Genomic DNA, 15,012 nt, shown 5'->3' on the forward strand with positions numbered 1-15,012 from the left:
CTTACGAAGTTACAACAAACAATAAAGAGAAAGACAGAAATACATTTACCATCATGAGCTGTCAGCAGTCAACCTAACACTTTGTATATGAACAGCATGAAAATGTATTATTATTATTACTACAAATATAATCATTTAATCCTTAATTTAATTTAATCCTAAATTACATCTTGGTAGTGCAAGTGTATCTGTCGGATAAAGGATATGGGTAGGGTCAAAGTATAGAGTGCAATTTAATGGAAACACTTAAAAAAAAAAATAAGCAAAACTTGCTTTTATTTTTAGGTACAGTCGATGGAAAACAATCTAATGGAAAATGTTTTTTAATACAAGAGTTAAATCAATTTAATTTCCGGTCTAATAATAAAAAATATAACAAACAAATGGATAAAATAAAACTGCTGAACAAAAAACAACGATGTGAACCTAACGGTATGCTATCATTTATGTAAAGTAACAGCGCCCCCTGCTGTGCTAACACTGAGCTGCAGGCCTTCAGAGGAAGTTGATTCGCTGTTAGCTATTCGGCTAAGTTGCTAAGAACTCGAAGTAAACAATCTGCGATGTGAGCAGGAGATTCAAGCACGAGACAAAGCAGCTTGTTTTCCGCCATGAAGGAAGACAAAGAGAACACTCGACCGAAAGAGAGAAAAGTGGAGATAAGGTGCGAGGATGGAGAAAAGACGGAGAGGCCAAAGGAAAAGAAAGAGACCATGACAAAGGTGAAGCTTTGCTAGCTACGTTAGCTTTAGCTAACACTTCCGATAGAAATAGCAGCAGGTTTGAAGTAGTTGTGTTTAATCAGAGCCAAGATGAAGTGCAATCTTTAAATGATACAAGTTTTTACACTATATATATTAGTTTCTATTCAATTCAGAATTTTCTATATTTTTTTATATTCAATACACGTATTTGTTGTTATCGTCGCACTTGAGTATTACTCATTTCTGCTGATGCCTGTTTTGACTCTTGCTGCTGTAATATGGCAAATTTCGCCAGTGTGGGACTAGTAAAGACTGATCTCATCTTATCTTGAAACCACACAAACTGTCAGCAGCTCTAACATGGCCATTAGGCAGTGGTTGCTCTCCTCTTCCTCTTCCTCTCTGTCACTGATCTCACATCTGTGCTAATATCTAAAACCTGTCAATAATCAATTCCCAGATTGTGATCAGGCGATTACCACCAAGTCTGACGAAGGAGGATCTGGAGGAGCAGCTGCAGCCGCTGCCAGAGCTGGACTACATGGAGTTTTTCTCCAGTGACACCAGGTTAAAACACATCTAAACACGTGTCAGTATAAAGTAACTACCAGTGTCAGGAACAGTTTAACTTGACATCATTGTTCTGCTCTTTCAGCCTTTACCCGCACCTCTTTGCCCGGGCTTACCTCAACTTCAGAAATCAAGAGGATATCGTCCTGTTCAGGGATCGATTTGATGGATATGTGTTCATTGACCACAGAGGTATGAAGGGAATTGAGTTAATGTGAAATAAATAAACTTAAGGATTTCTCTCTGTAAGTGATTGACGCTTCATTCTGCTTGTGTGCCACAGGACAGGAGTATCCTGCCATCGTAGAGTTTGCCCCCTTCCAAAAAACTGCCAAGAAAAGAGTCAAGAAGAGGGATGCAAAATGTGGAACGATTGAAGAAGGTAAAGATAAATACAGATATTTTAAGGAGACACAGAGATTTTGTCCCATTGTAGGAAAGAAATGAGACTCGGTTTTCAATGAGAAAAGTAAGAAACAACAGCCTTGATTTGATGCTGGTGTTTGCATCATGTATCTAAGATCAATTCATATATAAATGTAGTTTAAATAAAACATCATGGAGGCTTCACTGTCAATCTTTTCCTTCAGATCCAGATTACAAAAAGTTCCTGGAATCTTACAACGGAGACGAAGAGAAGTTGACGTCAACACCTGAGACTCTGCTGGAAGAGATCGAGGCAAAGTCGAAGGAACTTGTTGGTATGTTAACAGTTACTTAACTGGAAAGTTGGACCTGAAACATCATTGTATATATGTTAGAACAGACATGTTGCTGGAGGATTCATTTAAACATACTATTTTTCTTCCTTGAAGCAAAGAGAACAACTCCTCTGCTGGACTTCCTGAAAAATAAGCAGGTAAATGTACAGTAGTACAACATTGTGATGTATATTGTTTTAAACTATTTAAACTATAACATGATAGTGTTTTATATATATTTGCTCTCATTTGACCATGAGCATTGTGTAAAGAGGCAACTTAGTCCTAAAGCTCCAAACATTTTCAAATCTCTTGTGAAAAAACACCGTTTCGATGGTTGAATTGGGTTCGCGAAAGTCTTAGGTTCACAAAAGTAGTGGGATGTATGTGTAAAATAGGCGATAAACACCAAATAACTGTCAAAATGAAATTTTGGCTTTTCAGAGAATCAGGGAGGAAAAGAAGGAAGAGAGAAGGAGGCGGGAGCTTGAACGAAAGCGTGTGCGGGATGAGGAGCGACGCAAGTGGCGGGAGGAGGAGAGACGGAAGCGCAAGGACACTGACAAGATGAAGAGGCTCGACAAACCGCTGGAGAAAGACAAGGACCAAGTTAAAGAAGAGCCAAAAATTAAGGTGTGTGTGCTGCAGTGAATTGAGGCAGTTTTAAGCCATGTTTACTTTCCAATATGTCCTTAGGAATTTCTTTTATTTTCATCCGTGCAGCTCCTGAAGAAACCAGACAGAGGCGATGACGCTGATGCGGAGAAGCACAAGGAAAAGGCAAAGAAACCAGAGAAGCCAAATAAAGAGGACCGACCCATGGGGAACCATGAATATAAGAGGCGTCAGAACATTGAGAATAAGGAAGACCGAGGAAGGAAGTTAGTTGCTTCAGTCGTTTTCTTTTATCAAACATATCACTCACTTTGAACAGAATATTGAAACAGGCTTTGTGCTTCTTTCACAGAGGAGACGATGACGGCCGGAAGGAGTTCAGGGAGCGTGACACAGATCGTGACAGAGAACGGGAGAAGGAGCGGCGGCAGAGAGAGAAGGAGCGCATCAGGCGTCAGGACGAAGATCGGCGGAGGAGGAGGGAACGACAGGATGGAGAGAACTCGTGCAGGAAGCGGGACGACGAGGGGAAAAAAGAGAGGGAGCGTGGCTTTGAGAAGAAAAAGGGCGAAAACCATGTAGACTCCGGTCACACCGAGAGGCCGGAGAAGCTCGCCAGAGACAAGCGGGAGGAAGGCAACAAAAGAGAGCGAATGCGAAATAAAGTAACGACTCTAGTCTTAGTTGTCATTTTTTGCAATTCTTAGTTTTTTTTGTGTTTCTAATTGTGTTGTTTGTTTGTGCGTCAGGACCGCCCCGCTATCCAGCTGTACCAGCCAGGGGCCAGGAACCGCAATCGACCTGCAGGAGGAGGAGAATCCAACTCCGCCGACAGGAAGCCAGACACTGAGACCAAGAAAGTGGCAGACAAGGGAGATGACTGAGCAGATTTGTACTTGTGGCATTTTAAGTTTGGTGACGAGAGGAGAGATCGATCTGTGAGGCTCGGAGCAGTGATGTGATGCCTCAGGGCATCGACTGCGCTGCAGAAGATGCAGGGCTACATCTGGCTCTCCCAGTCTCAGAGGCAGGAGTGATGCTGGAGTCTCTTAGGGCCTGAATGTGGCCCTCTGTTAGTTTAATTTGTTAGGAACAGAAACAGTAAGCCTTGAGGAGTTTGGCTGCAGGGCACGTTAGGTGAAGCCAAAGTTTTCTCTGAAATCGTGAACTCAAAGTGACCTTATTTCAGTATTGTTTCTCTGATGGACACCTAACCACAACATTGGCTTTTAATTTGCTTATCCATATCCCACCCAATCACTCTGTCAACTCTGCCAAACTCATTAATATTGTTTCTGCAGTGTCTGTGCAGTGAATCTTGAGAGAGATTTCTGTTGTAGCGTTTGCATTTTCTGTTTGAAGTGCACACATGGACATTATCTTACTCTCCCTGCAGAGTTTGACAACCCTCATGTGTGCAGATCTTTTACTGAAACGTTCCTTGGTCTTTAACTCTAGTCTCACAGGCACAATAAAGAAACCGAAGTTGACACATTCATACAGTTACTGAGGAGAAATAGCCATTTCTGACCTGACTGCTGTGTAACACCCATATGCCTGCATGCAGACTTCAGTCTGAGTGATCAACCTATGGCCTTCCCCCCTTTTTCTAATCTGAATCTGCCTCTAATCTGAATCTGCCTCGAAACATTAATCTGTGATGCACTCAACTGAAGACAGCATGGAAACATATCAGTGCTGGTGATGCTAATATCATGCTAACATACAGGAGCTACTTCTGACTGGAAATAAAAGGCCTTTGTTAAATCTGTCTCTTTTTTTCTCTTTGGTGGAAAGGTGCTCAGTTTTAAAATACAAGTCCAGCGATGGCAAGATTTCCGTTTCAAGTTATTTAATAGCATTGCAACAGTTCAGTGTTGTTCACACATTTTACTGAGTAAATGATTAAGGTCTGATTAACCACTGATGCTTAAATCTTCAGTCCAAGAATTATTTTGTTTCCTTAAACTAACTTTTTTTGTAATTGTAATTAAAGAGACCTTTTAAAGTCATTACTCCTAAAATAAACATCTGCTTACGACAAAACATAAACTCAAATATTTAGAGCTTTGTCTTTTGTTATTTCCATTAAGTTTCAAAGGAAATTACAGATATGAAAATTAAAACTTTACACTTTCATTTCCCAACACAAAATACAGTTTCAACGCTCTCACCATGTTCTAGGATTAAAATTTTAATACAAAGACGCTGATTCATTTACTTATTTTGTTGGTATAACATAGAAAAAATGTATATAATATGTAACAATCCTGAACGATAGCGAAAGTACCTATTGAAATGTGACTTTTTTTAACAGTATTAAGTATAAATTTCACTTTCAGGTTTTTAAAGTCTTGCATAATTGATCTGCCATGTTCTCCATGGCAGCTTCACCATCTCCATCACCTAACTATGGTGAACTTAGAAAGTGCGGTGGAAAGTAACCAACTACATGTACTTGACTTGAGTATTTTCTTTTCATGCTTCTTTTTTTTTTTTAAACCTATCTCACTAAACTTTGGAAGTAAGTGTACTTTTTGCTGCACGACATTTATTCTTCAGCTTGAGGCACTGGTAACTTTTCAAATCAAGATTCAACATAAACACATAGACTTTGGAGAACTACTCTGCAGTAAATACAGGCAGAGAGCTGAAGCAATTACTCAACTAAGAAACTCATTTCTGAAAACAAAACTATATTCCACTACTACACAAAGAATAAAAATAATCATCATGTAAAATGAGGAAAATGTGTATTTGTTAAGAACAAACGAAGGATCCCGGCTGAGCATGTATGTGATGCAATGAAACGTCCAGCCGGTGTCGCTGTCAGCAGACTGCTCAGCTTGTCCTGCTGGCGCCTATTGGATAAAAACGTGAACGTCACTTCCTTCTTTCTCTTCGACCTCCGCCATAGTGGGGAAAGGACTGTGGACAAAATGGTAAACACGGAATCTTTAAACATCTTCGTCTGTAACTGTTTTAAACCAGCATCGATACTTTTAATGTTGAACACGAGTCTCAGTGGTTGATTTTACCCCTTTATGTTTGTTTTTTAACATTCTGTGCGAGCAGATTAAAGCTGTTAGCGATGCTAGCCAGTAGCATCCTGCAGGGCTACGCATGCTAGGCACAGATTTGCTGTGTGTGATCTAAACGTGTCAGTTCTCAGACAGATGGAGCTTTTGGTAGAAGTTTAGTTTGTGTGTGTTGTTAACGAAGCTTTTCTGTTTGGTCCCAGTCGTCCCACAAGACGTTCAGGATCAAGCGCTTTCTCGCTAAGAAGCAGAAGCAGAACAGGCCGATTCCTCAGTGGATCAGAATGAAGACCGGCAACAAGATCAGGTGAGTTTCGCTGTCTGTTCGGAAGATCCAGATAAACATAAAGCTGCTGCGAACTGGAACCATGAAACAGATGTTTTACTGAACTAGGAGACATGACCACATCAGTCCAGTTCTACCATCATCACACTTCTAACTTTAAGCTCTCGTGGCTCCTCGCAGCCTTTCTCCCTCCACATGAGCCCGTGTGCAGAGGAAACTCTTTCGACTGGTGCGCTACAGTTCTGACCATCACGCATCCTGTTCGTTAGGAAAGGATAGAGTATTAGAAACAGAGATTTTCCTCTTAATGATAAGTTTGTCATTATCTTCTGGTTGCACTCATTAATTTTCAGACTTACTCATTGACTTGAAGCAGGAAACACAAGTTACTAAAACAGACCATTTATTTAAAATATGACTGGTAACAACTGTATTGATCTGTAATTGATACACAGGCTCTCAAAGGGCCAGTCTATAAACCAATTATTAAATTACATATCATTTAGCTGATGCTTTTGTCCTAAGCGACTTCCAATAAGTGCATTTGACCATGAGGGTACAAACTCAAAACAGCAAGAATAATTTAAGTACATTGGCGTCAAAAAAAGCCAAACTACAAAGTGTGTTGTATTGACAGTGGATTGTGCTCAGGAGGCTGTTTTAAGCACTTCTGTGGAGTTTTAGACGACACTGTCAGGTTTACACATACAAGGAATTTGCTGTGGTGTATAAAGTAAAAAAATGGGGAAACAAATTAAATATGTAAAAACTATACGCACCAGGGGAGGGATTGTGCATTACATTGTAAGTAAACACAAGACTGGATTGTACAGTAGGAAGATCTAGCTTAATGGACAGATTTGATATGGGGAACAAATATTGGGCTGCAAAGTCCAGGGGACAGAAAAACTCTGCTGTTAGTTAAGTTGTATATTGATTTAAACTGGTCAGTAGCTAGGCAACACTTAATTTGTTCCATCGTCAGATTTCTAGGTAAACTTGGGCGAAACAAACGGTTATTTTAAACTGAAGCACTCTGATGAAACAACTCTGCAACACCTCCTTCCTGTATTATGTTTAAAGGGATAGTTCACCCAAAAATGAAAATGCACTCATTATGTACTCGCCACTTTGCCAATGGACTGATGTTTATATTTGTACAAAATTGAGTTCACAAATAGTTGCAGCAGTAAAGTTTGAACATGCATTTCAAGAAGAAGAAATTTAGAAAGTTTAAAGGGATGTGGAGGTTATATTTTGTACATTTAAAATTCACCTTAGTGCTGCATTACATCGCCAAGCTATATACATTATTGCTAAGTGCTGATATGAATGTCTAATGCAGGGAAGAATAACGTGTGTCATGTAAAGCAGGTCTGCAATTACAGCACTTGATTTCTTTAGAGTGCTGTCATTAATCCTGCTGATAGCAACTTCCTGCTGCAGAGCGCTCACTCATCACTGTGTGTGTGCTGAGGAAGCTCTGTAGCTGAACATTGTGCTGTTAAATCTTTTCATTCACTAAAGAATCACCACGAGTCTGACTTCAGTGATTTATATAATGAATATATATTTATTATACTGTGTCTTGTGGTCCTATCCTCTGAAACTAGAGCAGCATCAACAGCATTTGCATGGTTTCAACTGAACCCTTGAACCTGCCTTTTGATTTGACTCCTGATTCAAATGTGTGTTGATGCTGTTCGTGTAGGTGTTACTACTCAGTCTTTACATGTAGGGGAATGATTCATGTGGGGTTTGTAGACATTTGTATTTAGTAACTAATCTCAGAATTAACTGATGCCACTTCTGATGAATATAAAATTACCTCATTTGTTTGAAAACCAGAATTAGTGTTTGTCTTTGTCTCCATTAAGAAAACCTAGCCAGTAATTGATTTGCTGAGATGCACAGATGAAAAAATGGATAGTATTGAACAGCGGCAATATTGGTGTATGAATTTGAAGCCTTTTGTTACTTTGGTTGTTTTTCCTTTGGGTTTGAATGCTCTCCTGACACTTTTTTACGTTGTTTAATTTCAGGTACAACTCCAAGAGGAGACACTGGAGGAGGACAAAGCTTGGCCTGTAAACACAAGGGTCCCTGGATCCCAGCGCCCCCCCTCCACCCCAACGTCTGCCAGGACTTCCAGCTGCTGTGCCTGGAGGGAGCCATGTTATCTCGTCATGTTTGATAATAAAAGATCTGTGATCAAACTTGAAATGTCGCTGTTTTCTGCCTTTTTCCCCTCAAAGTGCAGCTCAACTGTTCCTTTACTGAGGACAGCTGAGTGTTTTTCTGAGGCAAACCACATGGACAGGGGAACTGCTGACAAAGCTCTGCAGAAAGTACCGCTGCTCAAGAGGCCTAATGTAGTAACAAGACAAACTATGAAGTGTTTACTTGAAGTGCTCGAACTGGAGGAAAATGTGGCCACGTTGGCAACGAGAGCTGTTGAGACGGAACAAGAGACGCTGCAGTAAGTTTAAAAAAACAGATTATACAGTTTATTGAATTGAGGTTCAGTGAAGTTAATGCACAATTAATATATTTCCATGGAAAGCAGTATTCCAACTGGGAGTAAACCAGTTGGTCACATCTTTAAAATACCTGTATACTGGGTGACTCCTTATAAATTATAGGCTTGATTTTATTTTTGTGTCTCAGTTCAGAAGGTATTTGAAAAGAAATATATTTTTACATAAACTACATCTTAATTGATTGGTGTAATAAAAACAAGTTGTGAGTGGAGGGAATTTCAGTCAACTGCAGTGTTCTGGATCCAGGTTGAAAACCACAAGTGTATAAAATGTGAAATGATTGCAGACATTCGGAGGTCTGTGTCCTAACTTCAGCTTTTGTTTCCTAAAAACGAAAACGAGGGCAGCAGTTTCTTAAAGGAGCCAAATCTCCAGCTGCCGCTTCTCTTAGTCCGGTCAAAGAAGTCCCCTTCAGTCTGTCCGTCCGCCACCTCCTCGCCACCCGGGGTCAGGGGCACTGAGCCCGCACTGTTGTTCATATTCCCGTTGACAGTTCGCATAGCTCCGAAGCTGTGCTCCTCGTCCCAGGTCCCCAGCAGCTCCTTCATCTCCAGCGGGGCGTCTCCCCTCAGATACTGCCAGGCTCTCCTCCCGTTATAATCCATGGCATCCACGTTGGCACTGAAAGCCCCCACCAGCAGTTTGACGACCATGTACTGGGAGTGAATGCTGGCGACGTGCAGCGGGGTGAGCCCTCCGCTGCCCCGCACGTTAACGTCCACGCGGATCCCCGCAGTTTCCGCGTAGTGCAGAAGTTTGAGCAGAGTCTCGTCCTGGCCCCTCTTGGCCAGCCAGTGCAGCACCGAGTACCCGCTGACGAAGTCCCTCCTGGTCAGCAGGTTCGGCTCCTCGGAGATGAACTCCAGGATGGTGTCGTAGTTCCCCTCCACTGAAGACAGCATCCACGCGTGCTCCATGGGACACAGAGCCCAGTCTGCGTCCTCCGGCTCGGAGGACACGCTGTCGGTCTCGGTCTGGGAGGACAGTGCGCTGCTGAACCCGCTGTTGGACGCGTTACTGAACAGCTCTTTCAGGTACTTCTTACGCATGGCGGGTGTGAGCGACCCCCTCTCCGGAGCCTCTCTCGGCAGCGGACCTCCCGGTGCGCCGCTGACAGCTGCGGCTTTTTGCTGCCTCTGCAGCCGCGACCTACGCTGGAAAGAACCGGGCAGGACCTGGAGGCCATACCGAGACAGTCGCGCCACAACGGTGCCCTGTGTGGCCGAGCTGCCGCCGTGGGCGTCGGTATTGCTGCCGACAGCTGCTTCTGATCCAGTTGAGTCGCGTCCAGCATCATCCGATGTGCTGCCGTTCATGCTGCTCGTCGAGTTCAATGCTACTTCCCTTTATTTAGACAACACCCCAGAGATATGAGTGTCAAATTATAAACTGGAAACGGATTGACGGCTCCCCTCTGGAGCCATTATCTGCGCCACGGGAGGAAGGAAGGTTTATTGACAACATTAACGTCTGAAACATTTCATGATTGGGTCTAAACGCAATCGTCTTACGGACAAGTTCCTCATTTTGTAGGCATGTTAATATATGTTCAGTATATTAACTAATCCCGTTTAAATACCAACACTGAAGGCTTTGTTTTACCCAGTCTCACGTTTCAAAACTGCAGCCACGCCACTGTGACTCACCTGCTCTGTGTCCAAGGCGCAAACAGTCTCGTTAAAGAAGCCGAACACTATAACCTTCATCCCCTGATAACTTCATGAGCAAATCAATAAAGACAGGAAATGTTTGTTCTCACAAACAGGGATCCACAGACTCGTAGTTTCTTTCCCTTCACAAGAGGAACTGAGCCAAAGTTCATTCTAATCTCCAGCAAAAACCAATGGCAAGAATCCTTCACATGTGACCAGTGATGGACTCAAACAAGCAGGAAGTAAAGCACTGGACATTTCTCTGCTACTTTCACAAATTTACCTACAGCACTAAGCAGATGACGCATGCAACAGATAAAACCACTTTATTTCAGATAAAAGAACAGTCATAACAAAGCACATTCATGAACAGTTAGTCAGTAACAGACTCTGGAGGAAGTTCAACGGTCAGCTCTTCCAGTGTTTGAAGAAAGGCTTTCAGAGCCAGGCAGTCATCTGGAGAAGAAGAGAGAGTGAAGTTAATGATACCTGTAGTTAATGATAACTGTAGTTTACAACCTGTGCCCCACAACAGCTGCAATTACAGTTACCAAACAGTAGGAACATATTATAGTGTGACATTTGCTTTCAAAGTGAGGGTGTTTTGTAAAAAGAGTGATCACATTTACATGGAATAGTATATATACACTATTCAATTTATACAGCATAAGTTCGTTATTTTCCTAGTTTTGAGATAAAATACCAACAATGGGGAGCCAGTGTTCTTTGGCCATGTTTAACATCGAGATCCTACAATGAACATCACAAAAGACTGAATAAAGAGGTAAACTTATGTTTAAAGAATCCTGAGACAAACTTGTCAAAGTGTATAACATTTTTATATTTAGCCATGTGCTCCAAGCACAGCTCATTCTACTAAACAGTCTACCTGAGTATTATTGGCATTTATTGTAATCCACTATACAAATAACCCGCAAACCAAAACATTTCTTAGGCTGCCTTTTGTATTACTGCATCCCTACATGTGCAAGTATTAATAGGGATATGTAGAAAATGTTTTGTATACAGATTGTAATTGCAATATTAAATTCACCCAAATGTCACAATACACAGGTAATGTTTATAAAACTGAGTCAGCCTCCCTTTAGTTTTAGTTGTTTGCTTTCAGAGCCTCTATAAAGTGACAAGTGTCTGCTGCCACTTGTCAGGCTTCCAGCCAATCAGGACAAAATGGGTATTAAAAAAAGGAGGCTGAAGCTAATGTGGCCAGTTTCAGCCAGAGGCTCAAGTGATGAGCTGCTTAACAGGTAGTTTGAGATAAATAAGAACCGTTTCTGAACTGCAAAACATTCAAGAGGGACTCTAATTGAGTCACAGAACAAAAATAAAGATCTGGAAATGAGCACTATTGCCTCTTTTCAAAATCAAGTAGTGAAAACTTCATGTTCAGAGATTTGATCACCTCTGGTTTTCAATGTGCTTTATAAATAAACTTGACAGGTATAGAAAGAAAGTACTTCTTCGAGCCCAAAGTACTTACAATTTAATGAATACATTTTATACAAGTATTTAATTTGGTGGATTAATCAAATTGACAATTATTTTATCAATAAACTATTTCCCATTTAACAGTTCCAGAAACTTATCAAAATAGGTATTCCAATCTAAAAATAGTGATAGGGGATTTTTAATCAATGCAAATTAAGCTCCAATTGAACCTTGATACCTGAACGTTTTGACATCTTCACAGGTGACATGTTTGGGAGAGGGTCCAACTTTTTCAGGTCCTCCTTCCTCACATGCAGACATCGTGGGAAAAATGCTAGTCCAGGCAGAGCGAGGCCGCTGAGCGGAACCAAATCTTCAGGTATGTTGTTCTTCTCAAACTCTGAGAACAAAAAAAAAAAAGAAAATAATGAGGCTTTTACATTGAATCATTAACATGTTTGGTATGTGCAAGCTCTTGTGTAGCAAACACAGATGAGTGTCAATGTGCCCAGGCCCAGAGAGAATAACTCTGAAAGCAAAGCCAATGTGATGCAGCAATTGAATTTACACCTAAACCCCACACCAGAAACACGACGTTCAGCTGAAAGAGTCATTTGTGCCAGTCTAAAAACTTATATTGCTTTAAAATGTGACCTTGTGAAGGTGTCAGTTACCTAGTGGGTCATAAGGGAAGAAGTTCTCAATTTCTGGATATTCCTCCAATTCGGTACCAGGAGCTTGCTTGACTTTAGTTTCCTATGGGGGAACAAATTTTACATTGGTAAATTTATAGCTTGAGGTATAATGCAATTAGAGTCTTACATTAGTTAGACTATGACTCCACTATGAGCTATTCCAACCTGAGGCTTCACTTGTTTCTTCTCTTGGGTGTTGACGGCAGGGGTAGACATTTTCTTGTTGACGGCACCGAGGGCTTTTCGACCAGATGGCAGAGGAGTGTTGAAGGTTTTGGCAATCATAGAAGATTTCAGGAGTTTTTCTGCAGGAACAACAGGCTATTGTAATTTCTACACAGAAGACTACTAAAAAAAAAAAAATAGTGAGCACGATACAGATTTTTCTGGCCGATACCAATAAATACATGCTTCACATGGCCAATACCGATACAGATACTTTCACATTTCTTAAAAATCTGTTCATAGCCTGTAGTTTATGCACACCTGAGGGTAAAATTGCAAAATATATTAGGCAAATATGGAAAACTTCAAACAACTTCAGGCGGAGGCGTATTCTCGCCATAGTCACGACGAGGGACTCTAAGGTGAAGTATGAGATTGATAGTAAAAACTTGCTACTGTTTTTCCCCCTCTCGGAACCATTGCACATTTGTTTCAGAGACCCAGTTTACAGTTCTGATGTAAAACGGCTATAATTTCTGATTCTGATAAATATAAAATTCCCATTATCGAGCCATTAAAATGTGGGCATCTCTACTAAAAAACAAACAAACATGGCATTTTCATACCTGGAGCAGACTGAAGTTGCTGTCGCATCTTAAGTGAGGGCGCATGGACACCTGCATTCTCCCGCTCTGCAAAGATTATGTTGTCCATTGTATCTGAAAACACAAGCCGATATTAATAACTGCAAAACAATGTAAAACACCATGACTGTTGAAGAGACAGTTTGACATGTAGCAGGAAAAAGCTCAGCTGTGACACTGAGGATAGTGTAGCTTGATCAGCTGGAGGGCGCCAGTGCAGGCTCATGGGACCTTTCAGTGCTACTGGACCATACATCAAACTACATCAATTTAACTGGGAAATTACTGGGCAAAACAATCTTAGGTTGCTGACCTGAGTTTATTCTTGACTTTGGAAACAAAAATAAAAAAAAATCAACTAAACTCCAGCCACTGATCAAGACAGTTAGACAGATCTAACTAAAACACTTTTATTACATATAATTGTGCCTGACAGAATAAACTTCCAGCAAACTCAAGAAGATGTATTCAAATTGGTTGGATTACTCAAGAAACGGTCCCAGGATTGGGTTAGAAAAACACCAAATCACCATCATCAGGTAGTCCACTCCAGCTGTAGGTGGCTAACAGTGGTTAGCTTCTAACCTGCTGAAATACAAGCTGGTCTCCCTGTATTCACCCTGTTGTTACAGTTATATTTCACTTTGCTGTCCTGTTGCCTCCAGTGTTAAGGTTAAAGTGAAGAGACGTGTAATGTTATCGTCAGTTTTTTTTTAAACTGCTCGTAAGTAACCAGATTCAAGAGACAGTCGATTAGCTTAAAGTCAGTTTCATTCAAGCACAGTATCAGTTAGCTGGTTTACTGTAGCTAGGAGCTAGTTCACAGCAGCCACGTCGCGTCTTCGCAGTCAAACTAAGTGAAAAGAGCGAAAGTGCAGATAAACGCAGCAGTGAATTCGATTCACATGAGTAAACTTTAGTCATTCGTAAACTTTACCTTCTCTGTGCTGTGAGTCGCTGTTTGTTCCTTGTTGATGGACCACAGGTTTGTTTTCATGTGACGCAGTGAACCAGGAAACCGCGGCTCGGTTTTAAATTCACTGCCTCCGTCCTATTGGTCGCTGTAACACACGTGACTCCAGTGGGCGTTTCCAAAACTAAACTCCTTCTATATTAAACACTTTTACAACTTACAAAGGTAAATACAAATGTTTCTATGTATCATCCTGCAGTTTATGGAGCATTAAAGACATATCTACTTCACTAACAACATAAACTATTCACAACCATAATGGAATTGTACAATATAGGTTTCTTAGCAATATAGAACAAGTCAAATATAAATTTGAATCAAATTGAAATCTACAATTTGATAATGCAATGTATTGATGTTTAAAGGCTTACAAACAGTCCACAGTAATTTTTTACTTTGGGGATGAAAGCAATTTCTTTATAAAAGATTTAAAAAAAAGGTGGATTAGTTTTCCTAAATCCAAATTTAAAGAGTATAATAAAATATTTAGGACCACTACATGTCCTTTGTCTTCCAAGATGATGAAAAAATAACTCCCTTTCTTTCAAAATACATGAAATAAATGATTTGTTTCTGTAAAAAAAGTTTAAGTGATTTTCCGTAACCTTTGGTGGAATGGAGCGGTTTAATATAATTAGTTCATTATTTGTATTTATTTAATCCTTTGAGAACAACTGAGAATTTCAATTTGACTAGAAGGGATACTAAAAGGGAGGAAGAAGCTTTCACAGAGGCCTTGATGTTTCCTGCTTTTGATTATTTCATTGCAATTTTGATTTTATAAGGATATATTGGTTCAAGTTCAAAATTGTTATTTATGCTTGGGACATGACTAAATGTATCATTACCACTGGGTGCAATATCTGTCAATGCTGCAGTGTCCCTCTATCTGTTTTGCTTCAGTACTTTGGCATCATTTAATCACGTTGATGTGAATATAAACTGTCACTGTCAACTCACCACTGTCACATATGTTGTTC

At 40.6% G+C, this 15,012-nt stretch overlaps 4 protein-coding genes and 1 non-coding gene across 5 annotated transcripts; 3 read left to right on the forward strand and 2 right to left on the reverse strand.

The window, feature by feature from the left end:
- The first annotated feature begins 466 nt into the window (after nucleotides 1-466).
- Nucleotides 467-4,357, forward strand: upf3b (UPF3B regulator of nonsense mediated mRNA decay). Its single transcript, XM_035161908.1, has 10 exons — nucleotides 467-722; nucleotides 1,165-1,271; nucleotides 1,360-1,466; nucleotides 1,558-1,656; nucleotides 1,865-1,975; nucleotides 2,090-2,133; nucleotides 2,420-2,608; nucleotides 2,699-2,856; nucleotides 2,943-3,255; nucleotides 3,340-4,357. The coding sequence occupies exons 1-10, from the start codon at nucleotides 612-614 to the stop codon at nucleotides 3,472-3,474; spliced, it is 1,374 nt and encodes a 457-aa protein (XP_035017799.1). The 5' UTR covers nucleotides 467-611; the 3' UTR covers nucleotides 3,475-4,357.
- Nucleotides 4,358-5,428: 1,071 nt separating this feature from the next.
- Nucleotides 5,429-8,137, forward strand: rpl39 (ribosomal protein L39). The gene is made up of 3 exons (XM_035160890.1): nucleotides 5,429-5,532; nucleotides 5,832-5,935; nucleotides 7,957-8,137. The coding sequence occupies exons 1-3, from the start codon at nucleotides 5,530-5,532 to the stop codon at nucleotides 8,003-8,005; spliced, it is 156 nt and encodes a 51-aa protein (XP_035016781.1). The 5' UTR covers nucleotides 5,429-5,529; the 3' UTR covers nucleotides 8,006-8,137.
- Nucleotides 7,282-7,413, forward strand: LOC118112864. Its single transcript, XR_004697303.1, has one exon. It is a non-coding gene; the product is annotated as a small nucleolar RNA SNORA69 (small nucleolar RNA).
- A 265-nt stretch (nucleotides 8,138-8,402) lies between the features above and the next one.
- Nucleotides 8,403-10,295, reverse strand: sowahd (sosondowah ankyrin repeat domain family d). Its single transcript, XM_035160888.2, has 2 exons — nucleotides 10,101-10,295; nucleotides 8,403-9,881 (listed from the first exon to the last, which is right to left on the reverse strand). Exon 2 carries the CDS (start codon nucleotides 9,768-9,770, stop codon nucleotides 8,766-8,768), a length of 1,005 nt encoding a protein of 334 aa, XP_035016779.1. The 5' UTR covers nucleotides 9,771-9,881; nucleotides 10,101-10,295; the 3' UTR covers nucleotides 8,403-8,765.
- Nucleotides 10,296-10,416: 121 nt separating this feature from the next.
- Nucleotides 10,417-14,120, reverse strand: pttg1 (PTTG1 regulator of sister chromatid separation, securin). Its single transcript, XM_035160889.2, has 6 exons — nucleotides 13,997-14,120; nucleotides 13,042-13,134; nucleotides 12,416-12,555; nucleotides 12,230-12,311; nucleotides 11,794-11,955; nucleotides 10,417-10,562 (listed from the first exon to the last, which is right to left on the reverse strand). The coding sequence occupies exons 2-6, from the start codon at nucleotides 13,127-13,129 to the stop codon at nucleotides 10,480-10,482; spliced, it is 555 nt and encodes a 184-aa protein (XP_035016780.2). The 5' UTR covers nucleotides 13,130-13,134; nucleotides 13,997-14,120; the 3' UTR covers nucleotides 10,417-10,479.
- Between the last annotated feature and the right edge of the window lie 892 nt (nucleotides 14,121-15,012).

The sequence above is a fragment of the Hippoglossus stenolepis genome, chromosome 7 (assembly GCF_022539355.2).
Source record: "Hippoglossus stenolepis isolate QCI-W04-F060 chromosome 7, HSTE1.2, whole genome shotgun sequence".
Lineage (NCBI taxonomy): Eukaryota > Metazoa > Chordata > Actinopteri > Pleuronectiformes > Pleuronectidae > Hippoglossus > Hippoglossus stenolepis.

Excerpts from the sequence above, each read along its gene's own strand:
- pttg1 (XM_035160889.2), bottom strand. The coding sequence starts at position 13,129 with ATGGACAACATAATCTTTGCAGAGCGGGAGAATGCAGGTGTCCATGCG. Across the intron at positions 12,556-13,041 it reads GCAACTTCAGTCTGCTCCAG|AAAAACTCCTGAAATCTTCT; the intron begins GTATGAAAATGC and ends TTGTTCCTGCAG. Across the intron at positions 10,563-11,793 it reads GAAGATGTCAAAACGTTCAG|ATGACTGCCTGGCTCTGAAA; the intron begins GTATCAAGGTTC and ends CTTCTTCTCCAG.
- rpl39 (XM_035160890.1), top strand. Across the intron at positions 5,936-7,956 it reads AAGACCGGCAACAAGATCAG|GTACAACTCCAAGAGGAGAC; the intron begins GTGAGTTTCGCT and ends GTTTAATTTCAG.
- upf3b (XM_035161908.1), top strand. The coding sequence starts at position 612 with ATGAAGGAAGACAAAGAGAACACTCGACCGAAAGAGAGAAAAGTGGAG. Across the intron at positions 1,272-1,359 it reads TTTTTCTCCAGTGACACCAG|CCTTTACCCGCACCTCTTTG; the intron begins GTTAAAACACAT and ends CTGCTCTTTCAG. Across the intron at positions 1,657-1,864 it reads ATGTGGAACGATTGAAGAAG|ATCCAGATTACAAAAAGTTC; the intron begins GTAAAGATAAAT and ends CTTTTCCTTCAG.
- sowahd (XM_035160888.2), bottom strand. The coding sequence starts at position 9,770 with ATGAACGGCAGCACATCGGATGATGCTGGACGCGACTCAACTGGATCA.